This window comes from Nicotiana tomentosiformis, chromosome 11 (assembly GCF_000390325.3).
Source record: "Nicotiana tomentosiformis chromosome 11, ASM39032v3, whole genome shotgun sequence".
Lineage (NCBI taxonomy): Eukaryota > Viridiplantae > Streptophyta > Magnoliopsida > Solanales > Solanaceae > Nicotiana > Nicotiana tomentosiformis.
Window position 1 is genome coordinate 124,733,265 of NC_090822.1, and position 22,417 is coordinate 124,755,681.

A 22,417-nucleotide genomic window follows, 5' to 3' on the forward strand; every position below is an offset into this window, starting at 1 on the left:
TATGATTCACGATATTCCGGGTTTTGGGAATGCTATGTAGTTTACTAAGGAGTTGGTTATCGTACATGCCAAGCGACATGGTATTCAGTTATGGTGTTATTGCTACAGTTAGTTGTTAAATTTATGTTTTTATTTTATTATTCCGCAAATGTTAGGCTTACCTAGTCACAAAGGCTAGGTGCCGTCACGACGTCACACATAGGGGAAATTGGGCCGTGACAATAATAGTGTTACAACTGATAATGGGAAACTGTGGTGTTTCTGGAGCTCAAATCTACATGAAAATATTTTTAGCAATGATGATAAATAAATTACTCTCAATTGTAAGCATGGATCGAATGATTGTAGTATATACATTACTGCAGTTTATGCCAAGTGTTGTACTATAGAGAGAAAAGAATTATTGGACAGTTTGACAAATTTAAACTCTACTATAGATGGACCATGGTTTATTAGAGGGGACTTTAATGTAATCATGGATCCTGAAGAAAAGATATAAGGCAAACCTCATAGGATATACAATAATCCGGACTTTTTTAGTTGCATGGACCAATGTGGTGTTTCACATGCTGGCTTTGTGTCCAAATATACATGATGCAATAATAGAAGACCTAAACACCGAATCTGGAAAAGATTAGACAGGTTCTTGTTTAATGATATGTGGGAACAAAAATTTCAAAACACAGTGGTCAGGCACCTAGTGAGGATAGGGTCCGACCATCGGCCTCTTCTGGTTAAATGTCAATTAGAGCAACAAACTTTCATCAGATATTTTAAATTTCTCAATTTTTGGGTAACTCAACCTGGATTTATGAAACTGGTACAGGAGGTTTGGGATACACAAATTAGTGGGAATGCCATGTGGATCCTTCTTCAAAAATTGAAAATGCTCACCAAGAAGCTGAATGAATGGTCTAGAAATGACATAGGTAATATCTATGATCAAGTAGTTGATTGGGAGGCAAAAGTTCAAATGATAGAAGACTTAGAGCTCATTGATAATAGTGAGCAAGTCAGAGAAGAACTCAATAAGGCTCATGCAGAGTATATCAGATGGCAAGCTATGTCGGATTCTTTATTGAAACACAAATCTCAGGTTAAGTGGTTTGCAGAAGGAGATAACAACACCAAATATTTTCATAGCATTACTAAAGATACTTCAGATTTATAGAATTAAAAATAGCAAAGGTATATGGATTCAAGGAGATGAAAAGATTGGTAACTCTGCCATAAGACACTTTAAGAAGCTATTCAACTTGAAGAAGCCAAAGCTTAATGAAACAGTTTTAGATGTCATTCCTACTATGATAACTGAGGAAGACAATGATATGCTCTCTACAATTTCAGATGAAGAGGAGATAATGCTACATTTAGTATGAGTCCTACAAGTTCTGCTGGACCTAATGGGTTCAATAGAGCTTTTTTCCATAAATGCTGGCACATTATCAATCAAGATGTGACTAACTTTGTGCAAGAATTCTTTCATGGAAGACAACTGAAAAGATACTATTCTTGCACTTGTTTGGCTTTGATTCCTCAGATAGAATCCCCTGCAAATTTCTCTAAGCTAAGGCCTATTAGTCTTACCAATTTCTCTAGTAAGATTATCTCTAAGGTGATTTCTAGAAAGATCAATTTACTACTGCCTAAGCTTATTTCTGAAAACCAGAATGGCTTCGTCAAAGGGAGGCTGATTACTGATAATGTGCTTTTAGCTTAGGAGATCATTCAAGGTATTTCACATCCTAATGTTGGAGGCAATATTGTGATAAAATTGGATATGGCCAAGGCCTATGATAGAATGTCCTTGGAAATTCATACTAGTTGTACTTAGGAAGTTTGGTTTCTCTGAGAATTTTGTGAATACCATATGGAGACTTATTTCATAGGTTTGGTACTATATTATTATCAATGGTACGGGGAGGGATTTCTTCACATCTTCACAGGGTATTAAGTAGGGAGATCCTTTATCTCCCTCCCTTTTTCTCATCGAAACTGAAGTCCTTTCTAGATTATTAAACAAGCTTTTTAACGACGACAAGTTTATTTTTTTCACCATGAACTGCAAAGGTCCTAAGATCAACTATCTTGCTTATGCAGATGATATCATCATTTTTAGCGGTGGTAAAAGTGATTCTATTAAGCTTATTATGAGCCAAATCAAGAAATATGAAAATTGTTCAGGGAAACTTGTCAATGGGCAGAAAAGTGTCTTCCTGACTTCTCCTAAGGCTTCTACCTGCAGAATCAATAGAATAAGGAGTATTACTGGCTTCTTGGATAAACCTTTTCCTTTCACCTATCTTGGTTGTCCTCTTTTTATAGGAAGGAAGAAAATATCAATTTTTGATGATATGATTTCAAAGGTTGTAAAAATACTGAGAGAGTGGCAAGGAAAGTTGTTGTCTCATGGTGAAAGAATAATACTTATCAAATATATTTTGCAAGCAATTCCTACATACACCCAGGCTGCTATGTGCCCTCCTAAGGGTACTTTCAAACTTATGGAGAAATACTTCTCTAGATTCTTTTGGTGTGCTTCAACTGAGAGGATAAAATTTCATTGGAGTTCCTGAGATAATCTGTGCTTTCCAATTGATGAGGGTGGAGTAGGAATCAGGAATCAGGAAGATATTTATAATACTCTAGCCATCAAAAGGTGGTGGAATTTCAAGACTCAACAATCATTATATCTAACTTTCTCAAAGCCAAGTATTGCATTAGGGGTCACCTTGTGACAAAGGTATGGAGGTCAGGACAATCACATGATTGGAAAAAAATACTGGAAGTAAATCAAAAAAAAATAAAAAATTGTGTGGTCCATTCACAAAGGCAATAGCAGCTTTTGGTGGGACAATTGGACTGGCAAAAGACCTTTGGCCAGTTTAATGGCTAATATTATAAAATCTGGTAAGTTGAAGGTTGCAGAATTTATCACTAATGGTAAATGGAATACTGAAAAGCTTGGTACACTCATTCCTAGTAATATGGTCCAACATATTAAAAATATTAAAATTGGGAATAGAGAAGTGATGGACACATCAATATAGACCCCTACCAATTATGGGCATTTTTAAAATAAGTCAGCTTGGATGGGTGTTAGAGCTACTAGAAACAAGAATAATTTGATAAAGAATATATGGAACAGTTATATTCCTTTCAAAGCTTCCTTCCTTATTTGGAGACTCATAAAAAGAAGATTACCTTTTGATGAATTTCTTGTTATGATTGGTAAACATGTGATATCCAAATGAACATGTTGTACCACTCCTCATACAGAGACAATGCATCATGTCTTTCTAGAAAGCGAAGCTTCTCCATATCTATGGAACTACTTTGATGGCCCTATGGGAATCATACACCAACGACGTCCGGTGAAAATTTTACTCCAGAACTGGTAAAAAACAAATGTCAAGAACAATGTACAAAGAATGATGATTCAAATTATCCTTCTTTTTATACTATGGGAATTATGGAGGAGTAGTTGTGCTTGTAAATATGGTGATCAAAAGAAGTTTTTGTATAGTAGAATGGTTCATCAAATCCTTTGGAATTTGAATGCAGCTCTACGATTAGCCTTTCCAAGATGTGACTTGGCAATGCCTTGGCTCAAACTCTGTGAAATTGTAGATAATCTAAAGCCAATCTCAACCTGAAAGAAAGTTGTTTGGGAGAAGCCTCCTCATGGCTTGGTAAAAATAAATACTGATGGAAGCTACATTAAAGAAATAGGGAAAACATGAATATGAGGCATAGTCAGGGATAAGAATGGAGAGCTCATCATGGCATTCTCCCTACATGTCATCTGCAACAGCAACAATGAAGCTGAATCCATGGCAACTAAATATGGGGCTGAATGGTGTTGGCAAAATGGTTACACAAATTTCATCCTTGAACTAGACTCCTTAATAATCAAGAATATGCTTACAAATCACAACATGAGCAATGCTAGATTGAAGGACATAATTGAAGAAATGATACTGATTTTAAGCCAAGCAAATGCTAAGACCAATCATTGCTACAGAGAAGCTAGTCAAGTAGCTGATCGATTGGCCAAAAATGCATCTGATAAGCGCGAGTCTTCTATAACTCTTGCCTTTCAGAACATTCCTAGAGAGGCAAAGGGCCCCTTTCATCTAGATAAGTGGCAATTGCCCAACTTCAGAATTAGATATGATAAGGTAAATTTCTATGTTAGTTAATTGTTCAGTGATATGGAATGGAAGGCTAAAGAACTTCTTAGTCCAATTTTTCAAAAGGTTGAACCCATTAATTTTTTGATGTAACATAGGTCAGGCCTAGCCCCCCTCCTTTTGTTATCTTTTGCGATGGAATGAAAGCACATCCAATCTCTAAATGGTGGGATTAAATAAAAAAAATTCCATGATTTCCAATTATCATCATATTTGGAGAAATTTTCCTCTGTGTTAAATGATTTCGTCGAAAATCTTTGCAACTCTCTTGCCATAAACAAAGCCACAACTTTACCTTCAGCTTCACTATCAAAAAATCCCCAACTTAAGGGCCGACACTTATTTAGGGGCGGAGTTGCATGGTCTGAAGGGGGGTCAATTGAATCTTATACACAAGAAATTTATTATGCACTAATTACAGGTAAGAAAATGTAAATCGATCGTCCCCTTTAACATGGGGAAAACTGTTAGTGTATTGGTAAATAATGTGATTATAAACTTATTCGTTTAAGTCGTAAGTTTGAATTTCAATTGTTTCATTCTTAGTTCTAACATAATTTTCAAATTCACTTGTTAGGATTTCTGACTTCACCACTGGCAGATATATTTCCAGAATATCTTTATGTGACCGACTGGAAGCTTTTACAGCAAGGAACCCCAATAAAGGCCGATATCGTGGTGGCTCAAGATGGTTCTGGAGTTATAAGACTATATCTGAAGCTTTAGCTACAGTAAATAGCATGAAGAATGGAACAGGGAGATTTGTGATATATGTGAAAAGAGTAATTATACGGAATATGTGGAGGTCGAGAATACTATGAATAATTTGATGTTTATTGGAGATGGGATTGATGCTACAATTATCAGTGGCAATAGAAGTAATGGTACCGACCATTCAACTTCTGGTTCAGCAACTTTTGGTAAGTTTATTGTAATGTTATTAGAGACATACTCAATGGGTTATTGTATTTATAATTAAACATTTTAATTATAAGAGATAAGAAAGAAGAACGAGAGTTGATTATTGCATTATATATTCATTAGTTTCTCTCGCCTCCATGCTTGCATGCATCAATTATATTTCCATGCACGTACACTTAAAATTGGAAAAACAGACCGATTTTCGACCGACTTTAATCCGTCAAAATTACGTTGGTCGGTACAAAATAGCAACTGAAGTCGGTCGTAATTTCCGACCAATTTCGGTCGGTAAATTAATTTTCACAAATGACCCAAAAAGAAATATCTGCTGAAAAAACTGACCGAAGTCGGTCGGTATTTTTAATTATGGAATTAAAAAATGCGCAGTCTGGGACTCGAAATAGGATCTGTACTATGGCAGTATACTATGCTTGTCACGCCCCAAAAATTGGGGTGAGACGTGATTGGCACCCGATCTAAGCAACACGTCGAGTGAACCCTTAACTAAACTGTACTAAGAATCATGATGACTAAATTAATCTCAAAACAAAACCATGGCATATTTATTCACTGAAAGCTAAATTCAAACTGAGAGCTAAGTCATAAATCTCAACAAAATACCGAATTGAGAATGAAAAATGTATAATACCCACTAGACTAAGGACCCGTTTGGCCATGAGTTTTGCCAAAATAAATTTGGAATTTATTGACAAACACATGTTTGGCCATAAATTTTGCCCACATTTTGGCAAAATCCCAAATGCCAAATCCCAAATCCCAAAATCACCTCAATTGCTGATTTTGGGCCAAAACATGATACAGTCATTTTTTAAAATTTTTAAATATTACCCCAAACTTTTATAGTTTGTAAAAGAGCCCACATTTATTACGACCAACTAAACCATATCTGCTCACTTGCCTCTCATTAAACTTATTTATGTTCAGGACTATGGTTTGTGATAATGATAATGAATGGTATTTATGAAGGTTCTGTATATACAAGATAGCAAGTTTGTTTGTTTGGTACTATTGGGTATTTGTGATAGTTTTTAGAACTTGCGGGTATAAGTCATGTTTCATGTTTTTTCAAATAAAAAGTGAAATATGTTTTGAAAAATCATGTCCAAACATATTTTCATCTTCAAACCAAACTTCACCCAAATCAGATTTTTCAAAACAAATTTAGGAATTTATGGCCAAACGCTAGCTAAGTCATGAGCCTCTAAGAATACTGAACATTTACGGCTTCGCGGCATACCTCAGACGCTAAAACAATGCAAATAAACATTTAAATTTGAGACCCACCAGGGAAGAGAAGTGGGAAATTCTAGGTTGAAAGCTAGTCCTATCCTGTAGAGTGTCAGGGACCTGATCAACAATATCTGCATCCATGAAAAACAAAAGCAGGCCCTCATGGGCTAAGTATCACGACGGGATACCCATCAAGTCTCATAGTCTACCTTCTAAGAAGGCAGAGAGAAACCTTCTGGGATAAACATAAAAAGAAGAAAAGATATCCACATAAAGCGTGTAAGCAGTTTAAGGTAAAAAAAACTAATAATAGGCAAAGACTAAAACTGTAAGTTGAACATATAAACAGATAGCTGAAGCTGAAACTTTAAAGTAATAGTTAAACTGAAATAGAATTTAAGTTACACATGATGGCCCTACGTACGTGAGATCTAGCAACACGCACGGGGAAGTGTCGGCCTATCTCCCCAACAAACAATGGCCCCTACGAGTGTGGGGTGGCTAACTCTGGCCCCGATGACACTCACGCAAGGGGAGGTCGACTAGCTCTCCCTTTTGAACGTGATCATATTAATGCATGAATAAATATTGAAACTGAATACTTAATTGAATATAAATATCACAAACAAAGGCATGTAACAAATGGTAATACTAGTAATCAAGTAATTTTGTCATATATAAAGTAGTACTGAATAAGATTGAAGTGAACTAAGTAACGGAGTACAAGAAGATATGGCTTAGATTTATCGAATACATGGAACACGAGGGTTTTGATGGAATTCCCAACTAGGAGAGTGAGCCTCAACTCACCTCAAAGCTTTAACTTCGAATCCTCTCTTCAAGTTCCTCGAGTGTTCCTCAACTCACAATCATAACTACTAAGTTCCATTGCTCAATTCAATATGCCACTACCAAGCTCTGTAATATTATTTTTCTGTTTGGGCATTGGTACACTTGATCCAATTCCTAAGGATGTTGTATTAGGAATATTTTCTCTTTTTTTTAATGGTCTCTCTAACCAAATGGATAATCCTTCTATGTAAATTTGATCACAGAATTCACTATTGCATTTCAGTTATTAGAATTAGTTCTAAGTGACTATCAAACTCTTCTGGACATAGTTGATAAAAACTTAAAGAAAAAAAGGAACAAAAAGTTTTAAACTTTGAATTGCTTAAGGTTAGATAAAGTTGCTGCCTTGCTGGAGTATTTAGTCAAGAACGTGAAAGTGGAATAAATATGTCACGACCCAAATTTCTCATCCGTATGACGTCGTGACGACACCTGGTCTCTACGACTATGTAAGCCTAACATTTGCGGAATAATGAAATAAAAACATAAATTTAACAACTAACTGTTCAAAAATACAGAGCAAATCCCAAAACCCGGAACATCGTGAGTCACAAACTACAGATGGTAGTGTCTCTATACATCAGAGTCTAACAAAGGAAAAATACAGAACATAATGGACATAAAAAAGAGTAGAAGGGGACTTCGAGGTCTGCAGACGCGACAGATATTCCTTGAAGTCTCAAAAGCTGTCCCGGCTCACTGATAGTGCGGCTGATAAGGAGCACCTGGATCTGCACACGAAAAACATGTGCAGAAGATCAGCATGAGTACACCATAATCGGTACCCAGTAAGTGCCAAACCTAACCTCGGTAGAGTAGTGACGAGGTCAGGTCCGGGCCCTACTGAATTATGATAATAAAGCAAGGCAAGAATGAAATATCACAGTAAAATAAAGATTAAAATTTAACAAGAAAGAATTCATAGAAGGTAGCAGGTCAATACATAAAAATACAACAGGGGATCTCCCTAGATACCGTCTCGTAGTCCCAAACTTAAATGTGCAGGGAGATCTCCTGGAATACCGTTCCGTAGTCCCAAAGTAAATATGCAAGACAGGGGATCTCCCGGAATACCGTTCTGTAGTCCCAAAGTAAATATGCAATACAAGGGGATCTCCCGGAATACCGTTCTGTAGCCCAAAGAAAATATGCAGTACAGGGGATCTCCCGGAATACCGTCTCGTAGTGCCAAAGTAAATATGTAGCTAAACAATAGAATTCAATAGTTACGACACAAAATTTTACAGTTCAACCTAAGTACCAGTTAAGGAAGGACAAGTAAATTCACTAAACATACTGTACGTAGTTCAAGTAAATAGTTAGGGCATCGGTACACTTGATCCAATTCCTAAGGATGTTGTATTAGGAATATTTTCTCTTTTTTTAATGGTCTCTCTAACCAAATGGATAATCCTTCTATGTAAATTTGATCACAGAATTCACTATTGCATTTCAGTTATTAGAATTAGTTCTAAGTGACTATCAAACTCTTCTGGACATAGTTGATAAAAACTTAAAGAAAAAAAGGAACAAAAAGTTTTAAACTTTGAATTGCTTAAGGTTAGATAAAGTTGCTGCCTTGCTGGAGTATTTAGTCAAGAACGTGAAAGTGGAATAAATATGTCACGACCTAAATTTCTCATCCGTATGACGTCGTGACGACATCTGGTCTCTACGACTATGTAAGCCTAACATTTGCGGAATAATGAAATGAAAACATAAATTTAACAACTAACTGTTCAAAAATACAGAGCAAATCCCAAAACCCGGAACATCGTGAGTCACAAACTACAGATAGAAAATCTAGTGTCTCTATACATCAGAGTGTAACAAAGGAAAAATACAGAAGATAATGGACATAAAAAAGAGTAGAAGGGGACTCCGAGGTCTGCAGACGCGATAAATATTCCTTAAAGTCTCAAAAGCTGTCCCGGCTCACTGATAGTGCGGCTGATAAGGAGCACCTGGATCTGCACACGAAAAACATGTGCAGAAGAGTAGCATGAGTACACCATAATCGGTACCCAGTAAGTGCCAAACCTAACCTCGGTAGAGTAGTGACGAGGTCAGGTCCGGGCCCTACTGAATTATGATAATAAAGCAAGGCAAGAATGAAATATCACAGTAAAATAAAGATTGAAATTTAACAAGAAAGAATTCATAGAAGGTAGCAGGTCAATACATAGAAATACAACAGGGGATCTCCCTAGATACCGTCTCATAGTCCCAAACTTAAATGTGCAAGGAGATCTCCTGGAATACTGTTCCGTAGTCCCAAAGTAAATATGCAAGATAGGGGATCTCCCGGAATACCGTTCTATAGTCCCAAAGTAAATATGCAATACAAGGGGATCTCCCGGAATACCGTTCCGTAGCCCAAAGAAAATATGCAGTACAGGGGATCTCCCGGAATACCGTTTCGTAGTGCCAAAGTAAATATGTAGCTAAACAATAGAATTCAATAGTTACGACACAAAATTTTACAGTTCAATCTAAGTACCAGTTAAGGAAGGACAAGTAAATTCACTAAACATACTGTACGTAGTTTAAGTAAACAGTTAGGGCATCGGTACACTTGATCCAATTCCTAAGGATGTTGTATTAGGAATATTTTCTCTTTTTTTAATGGTCTCTCTAACCAAATGGATAATCCTTCTATGTAAATTTGATCACAGAATTCACTATTGCATTTCAGTTATTAAAATTAGTTCTAAGTGACTATCAAACTCTTCTGGACATAGTTGATAAAAACTTAAAGAAAAAAAGGAACAAAAAGTTTTAAACTTTGAATTGCTTAAGGTTAGATAAAGTTGCTGCCTTGCTCGAGTATTTAGACAAGAACGTGAAAATGGAATAAATATGTCACGATACAAATTTCCCATTCGTATTCGTATGATGTCGTAACGACACCTAGTTTCTATAACTAGGTAAGTCTAACATTTGTGAAATAATGAAATGAAAACATAAAACAACTAACTGTTCAAAAATACAGAGCAAATCCCAAAATCCGAAACATCGTGAATCAAATATTACAGATGGAAAATCTAGTGTCTCTATATATCAGAGTTTAACAAAGGAAAAATACAAAAGATAATGGACATGAAAAAGAGTAGAAGGGGACTCTGAGGTCTGCGAATGCGGTAGATATACCTTGAAGTCTCCAAAGCTGTCCCGGCTCACTGATAGTGCGGCTGATAAGGAGCACCTTGATCTGCACACGCATGTGCAGAAGAGTAACATGAGTACACTAGAATCGGTACCCAGTAAGTGCCAAGCAGGATACTACACATGCTGATGAAACTTAAATAAGAAAGAAATCAGGTTATTACTTAGTAGAAAAATCGGGTTTTTGTACACGGCGCTCACGTACACGACGCTCATATATCAAAATAGTTCCAAATCATAAGGGAATTTCCCCTACACAAAGTTAGGCAAGTCACTTACCTCGAGTCAAGCTCAATCAATCCGTAAGAATACCTTTTTCACGAATATCCGACTCGGAATGGCCCAAATTTAGCCAAAAATAATTAAATATCATAAATACAACTATAAAAGACTAATCTAATTAATGAAATCAAGATTTTAATATTAAATCTGAAATCCGTCCTAAAAAGTCGACCCGGGTCTACGTCTCGGAATCAGGTAAAAGTCACAAAATACGAACATCCATTCACTCACGAGTCTAACCATATAAAAATTACTTAAATCCGACCATAAATCCCCTTTCAAAACTCGAAATCATTGTTCAAGAAGTTCTTCCAATTTTTTTTTTTCAATTTTAACCCCAAAACCCGAAATTAAATGGAGGATACAATTATAGGTTAATGAAATACAACCAAAAATGAGTTGGGAATCGTTACCCCAAAGCTCTCTCTGAATATCCCTCGAAAAATCGCCAATTCCCGAGCTCCTAAGTCCAAAAATAAAGAAATGAATCAAACCTTCGACTTTTCCTCTTTTCTGCCCAGAAATCTCGCTTCTGCGAGCCTTCAACCGCACCTGCGAAAATTCCAACGCATGTGCGAAAATCACTTAAGGGGGACTAAGTCCGCATCTGTGAACAAAGGCCGCTTCTGCGAGCCCGCATCTGCGCTTCTCCTCTGGTTCTACGCGTCTATGGCCGCACCTGCAGTCCCAGCTAGACAGGGCCAAAACCGCTTCTGTGGCCCAAAGTGTGCAGGTGCGATTACACAAGATACAACAGCTCCATCAATTGCATAAGTCCCAAACTCAATCCGTTAAGCACCCGAAACTCACCCGAGGCCCGCGGGACCTCGACCAAACATACCAAAAAATCCTAAAACACCGTACGAATTTAGTCAAGCCCTCAAACCACATCAAACAATGCTAAAATCACAAATCATCCTCCGATTCAAACTTAAAGAACTTGAAACTTCCAAATTCGACAACCGATGCTGAAACTAACTAAACCACGTCTGATTGACCCCAAATTTTGCACACAAGTCATATTCAACATTACGGACCTACTACAACTTACAGAATCGGAAACTGATTCCGATATCAAAATTTTCATTGCCGGTCAAAATCTCCTAAAATTCGACTTTTACCATTTCAAGCCTAAATGAGCTACATACCTCCAAAACATAATTCAGACATGCCTCTAAGTCCAAAATCACCCAACGGAGCTAACAGAATTGACATAACTCCATTCCGGAGTTGTCTTCACACAGTTCCGACTACGGTTCAAAACCTAAGACTTAACCCTCCATTTAGGGACTAAGTGTCCCAAAACATTTCAAAAACCAAAACAAACCATCCCAGCAAGTCACAATAGCAGAAATAGATATGGGAGAAGCAGTTAATAGGGGGTTGGGGCTATAACTTTCAAAACGACCGACCGGGTCGTTACATCCTCCCTCTCTTAAAACAATCATTCGTCCTCGAACGAGTATAGAGACATACTTGAAGTGGTGAAAAGATGAGGATAACGGCTGCGCATATCCTACTCGGTCTCCCAAGTCGCCTCCTCGATCAACTGTCCCCTCCACTGAACCTTCATGGAAGCAATGTTCTTTGACCTCAGCTTTCTGACCTGCCTATTTAAAATAGCCACTGGCTCCTCAACATAAGATAGATCCTTGTCCAATTGGACTGAGCTTAAATCCAATACATGAGATGGATCGCCACGATACTTTCGGAGTATCGAAACATGAAATACCGGATGAATCCCTGCTAGACTGGGAGGTAGGGCAAGCTCATAAGCAACTTTCCCAATTCGCCGCAACACCTCAAAGGGACTAATAAACTCGAAGCAAGACCTGCTCTCCAACCATGAACGCAACATCACAAACGTTTTGGTCCGTGTAACTCTTTTGTCTGGACTGGGCTGTGCGAAGTCGATCCTGAATCACCTTAACCTTCTCCAAGGCATCCAAAACTAAGTCTGTACCTAATAAGCTAGCCTCACCTGGCTCAAACCATCCCACTGGGGACTGACACTGCCTACCATACAGAGCCTTACACGGTACCATCTGAATGCTGGACTAATAACTGTTGTTGTAGGCAAACTTTGCAAGTGGCAAGAACTGGTCCCAAGCACCCCCAAAATCTATCACACAAGCACAAAGCATATCCTACAGTATCTGAATAGTGCACTTGGACTGTCCGTCCATCTGAGGGTGAAATGTTGTGCTCAACTCAACCCGAGTACCCAACTCCTGCTGTACAACTCTCCAGAACCGTGATGTAAACTGTGTACCCCTGTCAGAGATGATAGATACCGGTACGCCATGAAGCCTGAAGATCTCGTGGATATAAATTCGAGCCAACTGCTCAGAAGAATAGGTAGTCATCACAGGAATGAAATGAGCCTATTTGGTCAGCATATCCACAATCACCCAAACTGCATCAAACCTTTTCTGAGTCCGTGGGAGTCCAACAACGAAATCCATAGTGATCCACTCCCATTTCCACTCCGGAATCTCTAACTTCTGAAGCAACCCACCTGGCCGCTGATGCTCATACTTTACCTGCTGGCAATTTAGACATCGGGCCACATACTCTACTATGCACTTTTTCATTCTCCTCCACTAGTAATGTTATCTCAAGTCCTGATACATCTTTGCGGCACCCGGATGAATAGAGTATCGCGAACTGTGAGCCTCATGGAGAATCAACTCACGTAAACCATCTACATTGGGCACACATAGCCTGCCCTGCATCCTCAATGCACCATCATATCCAATAGTGACCTCCTTAGCATCACCGTGCTTGGACCGTGTCCTTAAGGACAAGCAGATGTGGGTTATCATACTGACGCTCCCTGATACGATCATAAAGAGAAGACCGAGAGACCATACAAGCCAATACTTGACTCGGCTCAGAAATATCAAATCTCAAAACTCGAAACATCGTGAATCACAAACTACGGAAGAAAAATCTAGTGTCTCTATACATCAGAGTCTAACAAAGGAAAAATACAGAAGATAATGGACATGAGAAAGAGTAGAAGGGGACTCCGAGGTCTGCGGACGTGGCAGATATACCTTGATAGTGCGGTTGATAAGGAGCACTTGGATCTACACACGAAAAATATGTGCAGAAGAGTAGCATGAGTACACCAGAATCGGTACCTAGTAAGCGCCAAGCCTAACCTCGGTAGAGTAGTGACGAGGTTAGGTCCGGGCCCTACTGGAATATGATAATAAATCAAGGCAAGAATGAAATATCACAGTAAAATAAAGACTGAAAGTTAACAAGAAAGAATTCATAGAAAGGTGACAGGTCAATACACAGAAATACAACAGGGTCTGGAATACCGTTTCGTAGTCACAAAGTAAATATGCAAGACAGGAGGATCTCCCGGAATACCATTCCGTAATCCCAAAGTAAATATGCAGTACAAGGGGATCTCCCGGAATACCGTTCTGTAGCCCAAAGAAAATATGCAGTACATGGGGATCTCCTAGAATACCGTTCCGTAGTCCCAAAGTAAATATGTAGCTAAACAATAGAATTCAATAGTTACGACACGAAATTTTACAGTTCAACCTAAGTACCAGTTAAGGAAAGACAGGTAAATTCACTAAACATGCCGCAAGTAGTTCAAGTAAATAGATAGGGCAAGTAGGCATGCTATTCTAAATCTAGCAGGATACTAATCATGCTGATGAAACTCAAATAAGAAAGAAATCATGTTATTATTTGGTAGAAAAATCGGGTTTTTGCACAATTAGCCCGTGACCTCACGTCCGCGGCACTCATATATCAAAATAGTTCCAAATCGTAAGGGTATTTCCCCCACACAAAGTTAGGAAAGCCACTTACCTCGAGTCAAGCTTAATCAACCCGTAAGAATGCATTTTTCACGAATATCCGACTCCAAATGGCCCAAATCTAGCCAAAAACAATTACATATCATAAATACAACTATAATAGACTAATCTAATTAATGAAATCAAGATTTTAATAAAACATATGAAATCCGTCCTAAAACGTCAACCCGGACCCATGTCTCGAAATCGGGTAAAAGTCACAAAATACAAACACCCATTCACTCACGAGTCTAACCATATAAAAATTACTCAAATCCAACCACCAAGCCCCTTTCAAAACTCGAAATCTTTGTTCAAGAAGTTATTCCAATTTTTTCCCAATTTCAACCCCAAAATCCGAAATTAAATGGAGGAAACAACTATAGGTTAATGAAATACAACCAAAAATAAGTTAGGAATCGTTGCCCCAAAGCTTTCTCTGAAAATCCCTCAAATAATTACCAATTCCCGAGCTCCCAAGTTCAAAAATGAAGAAATGAATCAAACCCTCAATTTTTCCTCTTTTCTGCCCATAAATCTCGCTTCTGTGAACAAGGGCCGCTTATGCGAGCCCACATCTGCGCTCCTCCTCCACTTCTGCGCGTCTATGCGGTATCGGCTGGACATGGCCAAAACCGCTTCTGCGGCTCCATGGACGCTTCTGCGGCGCTGCACCTGCGGCCCAAAGTGCGCAGGAGAGATTACATCAGGTTCAGCAGCTCCAGCAATTGCATAAATCCCAAACACAATCCGTTAAGCACCCGAAACTCACCCGAGGCCCCCCGGGACCTCGACCAAACATGCCATCATAAAACACCATATGATTTTAGTCGAGCCCTCAAATCACATCAAACAACGCTAAAATCACAAATTATCCTCCAATTCAAACTTAAAGAACTTGAAACTTCCAAATCCGACTACCGATGCTGAAATCAACCAAACCACGTCCGATTGATCCCAAATTTTGTACACAAGTTATATTCAACATTACGGACCTACTCCAACTTCCGGAATCGGAAACCGATCCCGATATTAAAATTTTCACTACTGGTCAAAATCTCCAAAAATTCGACTTTCGCCATTTCAAGCCTAAATGAGCTACAGACCTCCAAAACTCGAACAAATAGGGATACTTTTCCTTCATGGCTTCCTCTTGCTCCCATGTAGCTTTCTCAACTAAATGGTTGCTCCACATTACTTTCACCGAAGCAACATCTTTAGTTCGAAGTCTACGAACTTGCATGTCTATTACATCTACAGGGACCTCCTCATATGACAGAGTATCATTAAACTCTCTGTCATGCCTATCAATTACATGACTCGGATAGTGAAAATATTTTTTCATGGACACATGAAACACTGGATGTAGTGAAGATAACTCTGGAGGTAAACCTAGACGATACGCCACAAGCCCAATCCTTTCAAGAATTGAATAAGGCCCTATATAACTCGGGCTAAGCTTCCCTTTTCTACCAAACCTCATAATGCCCTTCATTGGAGACACCTTTAAAAATACATAATCACCTTCTCTAAACTCAAGATCGCGGCGTCTAATATCTGTGTATGACTTTTGTCGGCTTTGAGCTATTTTAAGCTGTTCTTGAATCAGTTTCATCTTTTCCAAGGCATATTATACTATATTTGGCCCAATAAGCTTCGTTTCACCTATCTCAAACCACCCTATAGGCGAACGACACCTCCTCCCATATAGGGCCTCGAATGGGGCCATCTGGATACTTTCCTGATAACTATTATTATATGCGAACTCAATCAAAGGAAGAGGATCATCCCAATTTCCTTTAAAATCTAGGACACATGCTCGTAACATATCTTCTAGGGTCTGGATTGTCCTCTAAGATTGCCTGTCTATTTGGGAGTGAAAGGCCGTACTTATATTAACTCGGGTACCAAAACCATCCTGAAAACTCTACCAGAACTGAGCAGTAAATTGAGCACCTCTGTCAGAAATAATGGACATGGGAGAACCATGCAACCTAACAATATCTTTTATTTATAGTGCTGCATACTGGGGTGCCGTGTAGGTGCTTTTGATTGGAAAAAGTGAGTTGACTTAGTGAGTCGGTCTACTATGACCCAAATGGAGTCATGTTTCTTAAAAGTTCGCGGCAAGCCAACTATAAAATCCATATTTATTCGTTCCCATTTCCATTCTGGTATTTCAATGATTTGAGCTAAGCCGCCTGGCCTCTAGTGTTCAACTTTTACTTGCTGACAGTTAAGGAATCGTGATACGTAATCTGCATTATCTCGCTTCATATTATTCTAGCAATAAATATCCTTCAAAACATGATACATTTTAGTAGAACCTGGATGTATTGAATATCTGGAGCTGTGAGCTTCTACCATAATTTTCCTTCAAGGATCATCTACATTAGGCACGCATAGGTGGCCATCAAGTTTCATCACACCATTCTCATCAAGTGCAAAATTCTTAATCTTGCTACTGAGGACACCCTCCTTGAGCTTAAACAAGCTAGCGTCATCGAATTGTTTGACTTTAACTTCTCTACTAAAGTAGACTTAGCACCCCATACTTGCTATCAACCTTCCATTATACTTCTCATCGAGACGAAACCCTTGGCTAGCTATTTGTTGGGCTTCCTTAACTATTGGACGTTCGACCATAGGCAACCTAGTCAAACTCCCCATGGATCTTCTACTCAAAGCATCAACAACCATATTCGCTTTGCCGGGATGGTAAAGGATATTATAATCATAATCTTTAAGTAACTCCAACCACCTGCGTTGTCTCAGATTCAACTCTTTTTGCTTGAAAATATACTGCAAACTTTTGTGATCTGTATAAATGTCACATTGCTCTCCATAAAAGGTAGTGGCGCGATATTTTTAGAGAAATAATAACTGTTGCTAGCTCTAGATCGTGGGTAGGATAATTTCTTCCATGATTCTTTAATTTTCTAGCAGCATAAGCAATTACCTTGTCATTCTGCATAAGAATACATCCTAACCCTACTCTAGAAACATCACAATAGATCACCAATTTACCTATAGGGGAGTCAGGATTAGGGTTGTAGTCAACCTGTTCTTGAGTTCTTGAAAACTTTTCTCACAAGCTTCAGAACATTGAAACTTCACATTTTTCCGAGTTAACGTTTTCAAGGAGGCAGCTACCGAGTAGAACCCTTCTACAAAACGACGGTAGTAACCTACCAATCCCAGAAAATTGTGAATCTCTGCGGGGGTCGTCTGCCTAGGCCAACTCTTAACTGCTTCTATTTTCTGCGGGTCTACTCTAATGCCTTCTCTCGAGACCACGTGCCCCAAAAATATAACAGTATCGAGCCAAAATTCATATTTGGAGAATTTGGCATAAAGATGGCGCTCCTTAAGTATTTGAATAACTGTTCTCAAATGATTCTCATGCTATTTCTGACTCTGGGAATATACCAGTATATCATCAATAAATAATATGACAAAGGTATCTAAGAAAGGCTTGAAGACTCTGTTCATTAAGTCCATAAAAGCCGCTGGTGCATTGGTCAACCTAAAGGACATTAATAAAAATTTATAGTGACCATACCGAGTCCTGAAAGTTATTTTCGGGATGTCTGCTTCTATGATATTTAACTGATGGTATCCCGATCTTAGGTCTATTTTTGAGAAATACCTAGCACCATGTAACTGATCAAATAGGTCATTTATCATGTGTAGTGGATATTCTTAATCTTGCCACTAAGGACACCCTCCTTGAGCTTAAGCAAGCTATCGTCATCGAATTGTTTGACTTTAACTTCTCTACTAAAGTAGACTTAGCACCCATACTTGCTATCAACCTTCCATCATATTTCTCATCGAGACGAACCCCTTGGCTAGCTATTTAATGGGTTTCCTTAACTATTGGGCATTCGACAATAGGCAACCTGGTCAAACTCCCCATGGATCTTCTACTCAGAGCATCAACAACCACATTCACTTTGCCATGATGGTAAAGGATATTACAATAATAATCTTTAAGCAACTTCAACCACCTGCGTTGTCTCAGATTCAACTCTTTCTGATTGAATATATACTACAAACTTTTGTGATCTGTATAAATGTCACATTGCTCTCCATAAAGGTAGTGACGCCATTTTTTTAGAGTAAAAATAACTGTTGCTAGCTCTAGATTCTGGGTAGGATAATTCCTCTCATGATTCTTTAATTGCCTAGAAGCATAAACAATTACCTTGTCATTCTGCATAAGAACACATCCTAACCCTACTCTAGAAACATCACAATAGATCACCAATTTACCTATAGGGGAGTCAGGATTGGAGCTGTAGTCAACCTCTTCTTGAGTTCTTGAAAACTTTTCTCACAAGCTTCAGACCATTGAAACTTCACATTTTTCTGAGTTAACGTTGTCAAGGGGGTAGCTACCGAAGAGAACCCTTCTACAAAACGACGGTAGTAACCTGCCAATCCCAGAAAGTTGTGAATCTATGTGGGGGTCGTCGACCTAGGCCAACTCTTAACTGCTTCTATTTTCTGCGGGTCTACTCTAATGCCTTCTCTCAAGACCACGTGCCCCAAAAATATAACTGTATCGAGCCAAAATTCACATTTGGAGAATTTGGCATAAAGTTGGTGCTCCTTAAGTATTTGAAGAACTGTTCTCAAATAATTCTCATGTTCTATCCGGCTATGTGAATATACCAGTATATCATCGATAAATACTATGATAAAGGTATCTAAGAAAGGCTTAAAGACTCTGTTTATTAAGTCCATAAAAGCCACTGGTGCATTGGTCAACCCATATGACATCACTAAAAATACATAATGACCATACCGAGTCCTGAAAGCTATTTTCGGGATGTCTGCTTCTATGATATAACTAATGTTATCCCGATCTTAGGTCAACTTTTGAGAAATACCTAGCACCCTGTAACTGATCAAATAGGTCATCTATCCTGGGTATTGGATATTTATTTTTGATAGTAACTTTATTCAGCTAGCGGTAATCAATGCACATCCGTAGGGAATTATCCTTTTTCTTCACGAACACCACTAGAGCACCCCAGTGGGAAACACTAGGTTGAATAAAACCCTTATATAAAAGGTCATGTAATTGCTTCTTGAGTTCATTTAGCTCAGTTGGAACCATTTTGTAAGGAGGAATCGAGATTGGCTGAGTTCCTTGTAATGTGCCTATGCCAAACTCAATCTCCCTATCTGGTGGTATCCCTAGGAGATCATCTGGAAACACTTCTAGAAACTCTTTCACAATATGTATTGATTCAAGCATTGGGGAGTCGACTTTTATATCCCGCACATGTGCTAGATACGCCAAACACCCATTATTCACTAGCTTTCTAGCCTTAAGGTAAGAAATAAACTTACCCACAAGCGTACCCACTTCACCTCTAATTATAACTGGATTTTCCCCAATAAATGAGAATTTAACTTTTTTCGTGTGGCAATTAACTATAGCATGACAAAAAGATAACCGGTCCATGCCAGCTATGATGTCAAAGTCAACCATATCTAACAAGTTCAAATCAGCTAATGTTTCTCGGCCCTGAACGATGATGATGCAATTTCTAAATATATACTCAACTTTAACATATTCTCCTATAGGTGTGGAAACCTTAAACGGGACCCCTAATGGTTCTGGTGCTTTTCCAATCTTGACACAAAAATAAGGAGATAGATAAGAGAAAGTTGAACCAGGATCAACTAATACATAAGCAAGCGACCACAAACTGAGAAAATACCTGTAATAACTTTGTTAGACGCCTCCGCATTCTGCCTGTCTGGAACTGCATAGAATATGGCTGGTCTGCCTCTTCCCTGAGCTCCACCTCTATTGGCACCATGCCCAGTTTGAGCATTAGGTGCCCGAACTGGAGGAGGTTCTACTAATGAATTACCTGTGGATGCTGCCTGAGTTGCTGAAGCCTTTCCTGGAGCATGCCTGAGTCATGGACAATCTTTCATAAGGTGAACTAGGTCATAGCAGTGATAACATCCTCTCTAACCCAAAAGGCATTGCCCAAGATGTTTTTTATTTCACGTGGAACAAATATGATCGGAGAACCGAGTATGACTTTGATTTGTTGAACTGTGCCCCAGATAAGCCTCATCTTTACTCTATTGGCTTTGTCTGAATGGAGCTGGATAAGGAGACGAGTGAGCTACTGACCGACTCTGAACTGAATGATTCGTGTTCTTTTCCCCAACTGAAAGTCCACTATAACTACCTGTGGTTCTAGCCTTCTTTCCATTTTCTCTAGCTTCCCTGGCAAGTTTATCAAAAGCCTCCTTATGCGTAGCGATATTGACAACCTGAAGATAAGTCTAGTCATCCTGATGTGAAGTTATATCTTTTGCCATATATAGATTCAAGCATTCAATGAACCTTCTCACTTTTTCTCTCTCTGTCGGTCTCAAATTAGGTGCATACTCTGCCAAATTTGTAAATTCCATCTCATATTCGGTCACTGATATGATACCCTATTTAAGATGTTCGAACTGACGTCGGAGTTCATCCATCCGACTGCTAGGCAAAAACTTGGCCCTAAAAGCTTTTTTGAACTGTAGCCAAGTAAGTGGCGGTAATGTAGAATCTTTGGCCTTCTTGTAACCTCTCCACCATTGCCCTGCTGCACCCTTCAACCGAAACCCAATTAATTCTGTGGCTTGTCTTTCGAGGCCAGTTAAAGAAATAAATAATTCCTTTATCTTTTCCAAAAATAACATTGGCTTATTCGGCTTGTCTGTACCAGTATAAATAAGAGGTTTTAATCTCAGAAAGGCATGTGGATCAATTTTTCCTGTTGGTAATTGCACTGGCTATTTCTAATTTTAAGTAGAACTCCTACTTCATATATATATATATATTCAGATGCTAGATGTGTAGGGAACTCCAGTGGCCGGAAGCCATGAGTCTCCGGCCAAGAAGTTCCCTACAGAGAATATTTCGGCTTCAGTGACGTTCGTTATCACGTGGTACCAGGCGAATTTACCCTACCACAACAGCTCAGTGTTATTGTACTCACCATAGTACAAAGCTTGTAGAAAAGTATTTCCACTCCACGGTAACCAACCAGTCGTATCAATTAGGCCATCAATATTACTTTTCATAAATACTGTTGTTGAGTAATTCTTTCACGGCCTACTAAGATAACTCTTAAACAAATCTTGCACATGTCTTAGGTCTGATGCTGCTGTTATACGCGAATTATGTGTTATAATTCCAGTATTTTCACAAGGACATGTTTTTCCTTGTGTTGTGATAGTGTTTGACCGACTAGTCTTTGGTTTTCTTATGTAAATGTTGCAATTTTGGAACACCGCAGTTGCGTCTCCAAATATGAAATCTATTGTCCCATATATGTCACAATCGCGATAAAATTGTCGATTGTTTGTGTACATATAAGGTGTCTTGGTACCCTTTGAAACTGCAACGATAATATACTGATAAATCTGATTCAGAGGGAAGAGAAACTGCTTGGCCATTTTCAGGTCCTGCTGTATTTTCAAAGCTTATACCTTGGCAATGAAGCCACCTCCAGAAACACCTAAGTCATAAATAGAAACACAAAATGAGTACGGTTTAGAATCTAATTAAGCAACCTTTTTATTGACTTTATGTAAATAAAACACTGTTTATTATACTTAACTTCTTTTGGTATTTGAAACATAAGGGAATATATAATTTGACAAGATGCATGCAGTTGGTATACTTTGGTACGTAATACGTAGATCCACTACATATATATATATATATATATATATATATATATATATATATATATATATATATATATTGACCAATTAAGTTGCTTTTTGTGTTTGGAATAAGAAAATCAATCAGCTTATTTAAATTCTCTATATATAACACTACTAGAAATTCGTCCAAAACCGACCGCGGCCAACCGACCGAAAAACCGACCGAAGTTGGTC

General features: G+C 38.5%; 1 protein-coding gene across 1 annotated transcript; it reads right to left on the minus strand.

The window, feature by feature from the left end:
* Positions 1-15,542: 15,542 nt before the first annotated feature.
* Positions 15,543-16,106, minus strand: LOC104110291 (uncharacterized). The gene has a single exon (XM_009619753.2). The coding sequence runs from the start codon at positions 16,104-16,106 to the stop codon at positions 15,543-15,545; it is 564 nt and encodes a 187-aa protein (XP_009618048.2).
* Positions 16,107-22,417: the final 6,311 nt, after the last annotated feature.

Excerpts from the sequence above, each read along its gene's own strand:
- LOC104110291 (XM_009619753.2), bottom strand. The coding sequence starts at position 16,106 with ATGAAACTGATTCAAGAACAGCTTAAAATAGCTCAAAGCCGACAAAAG.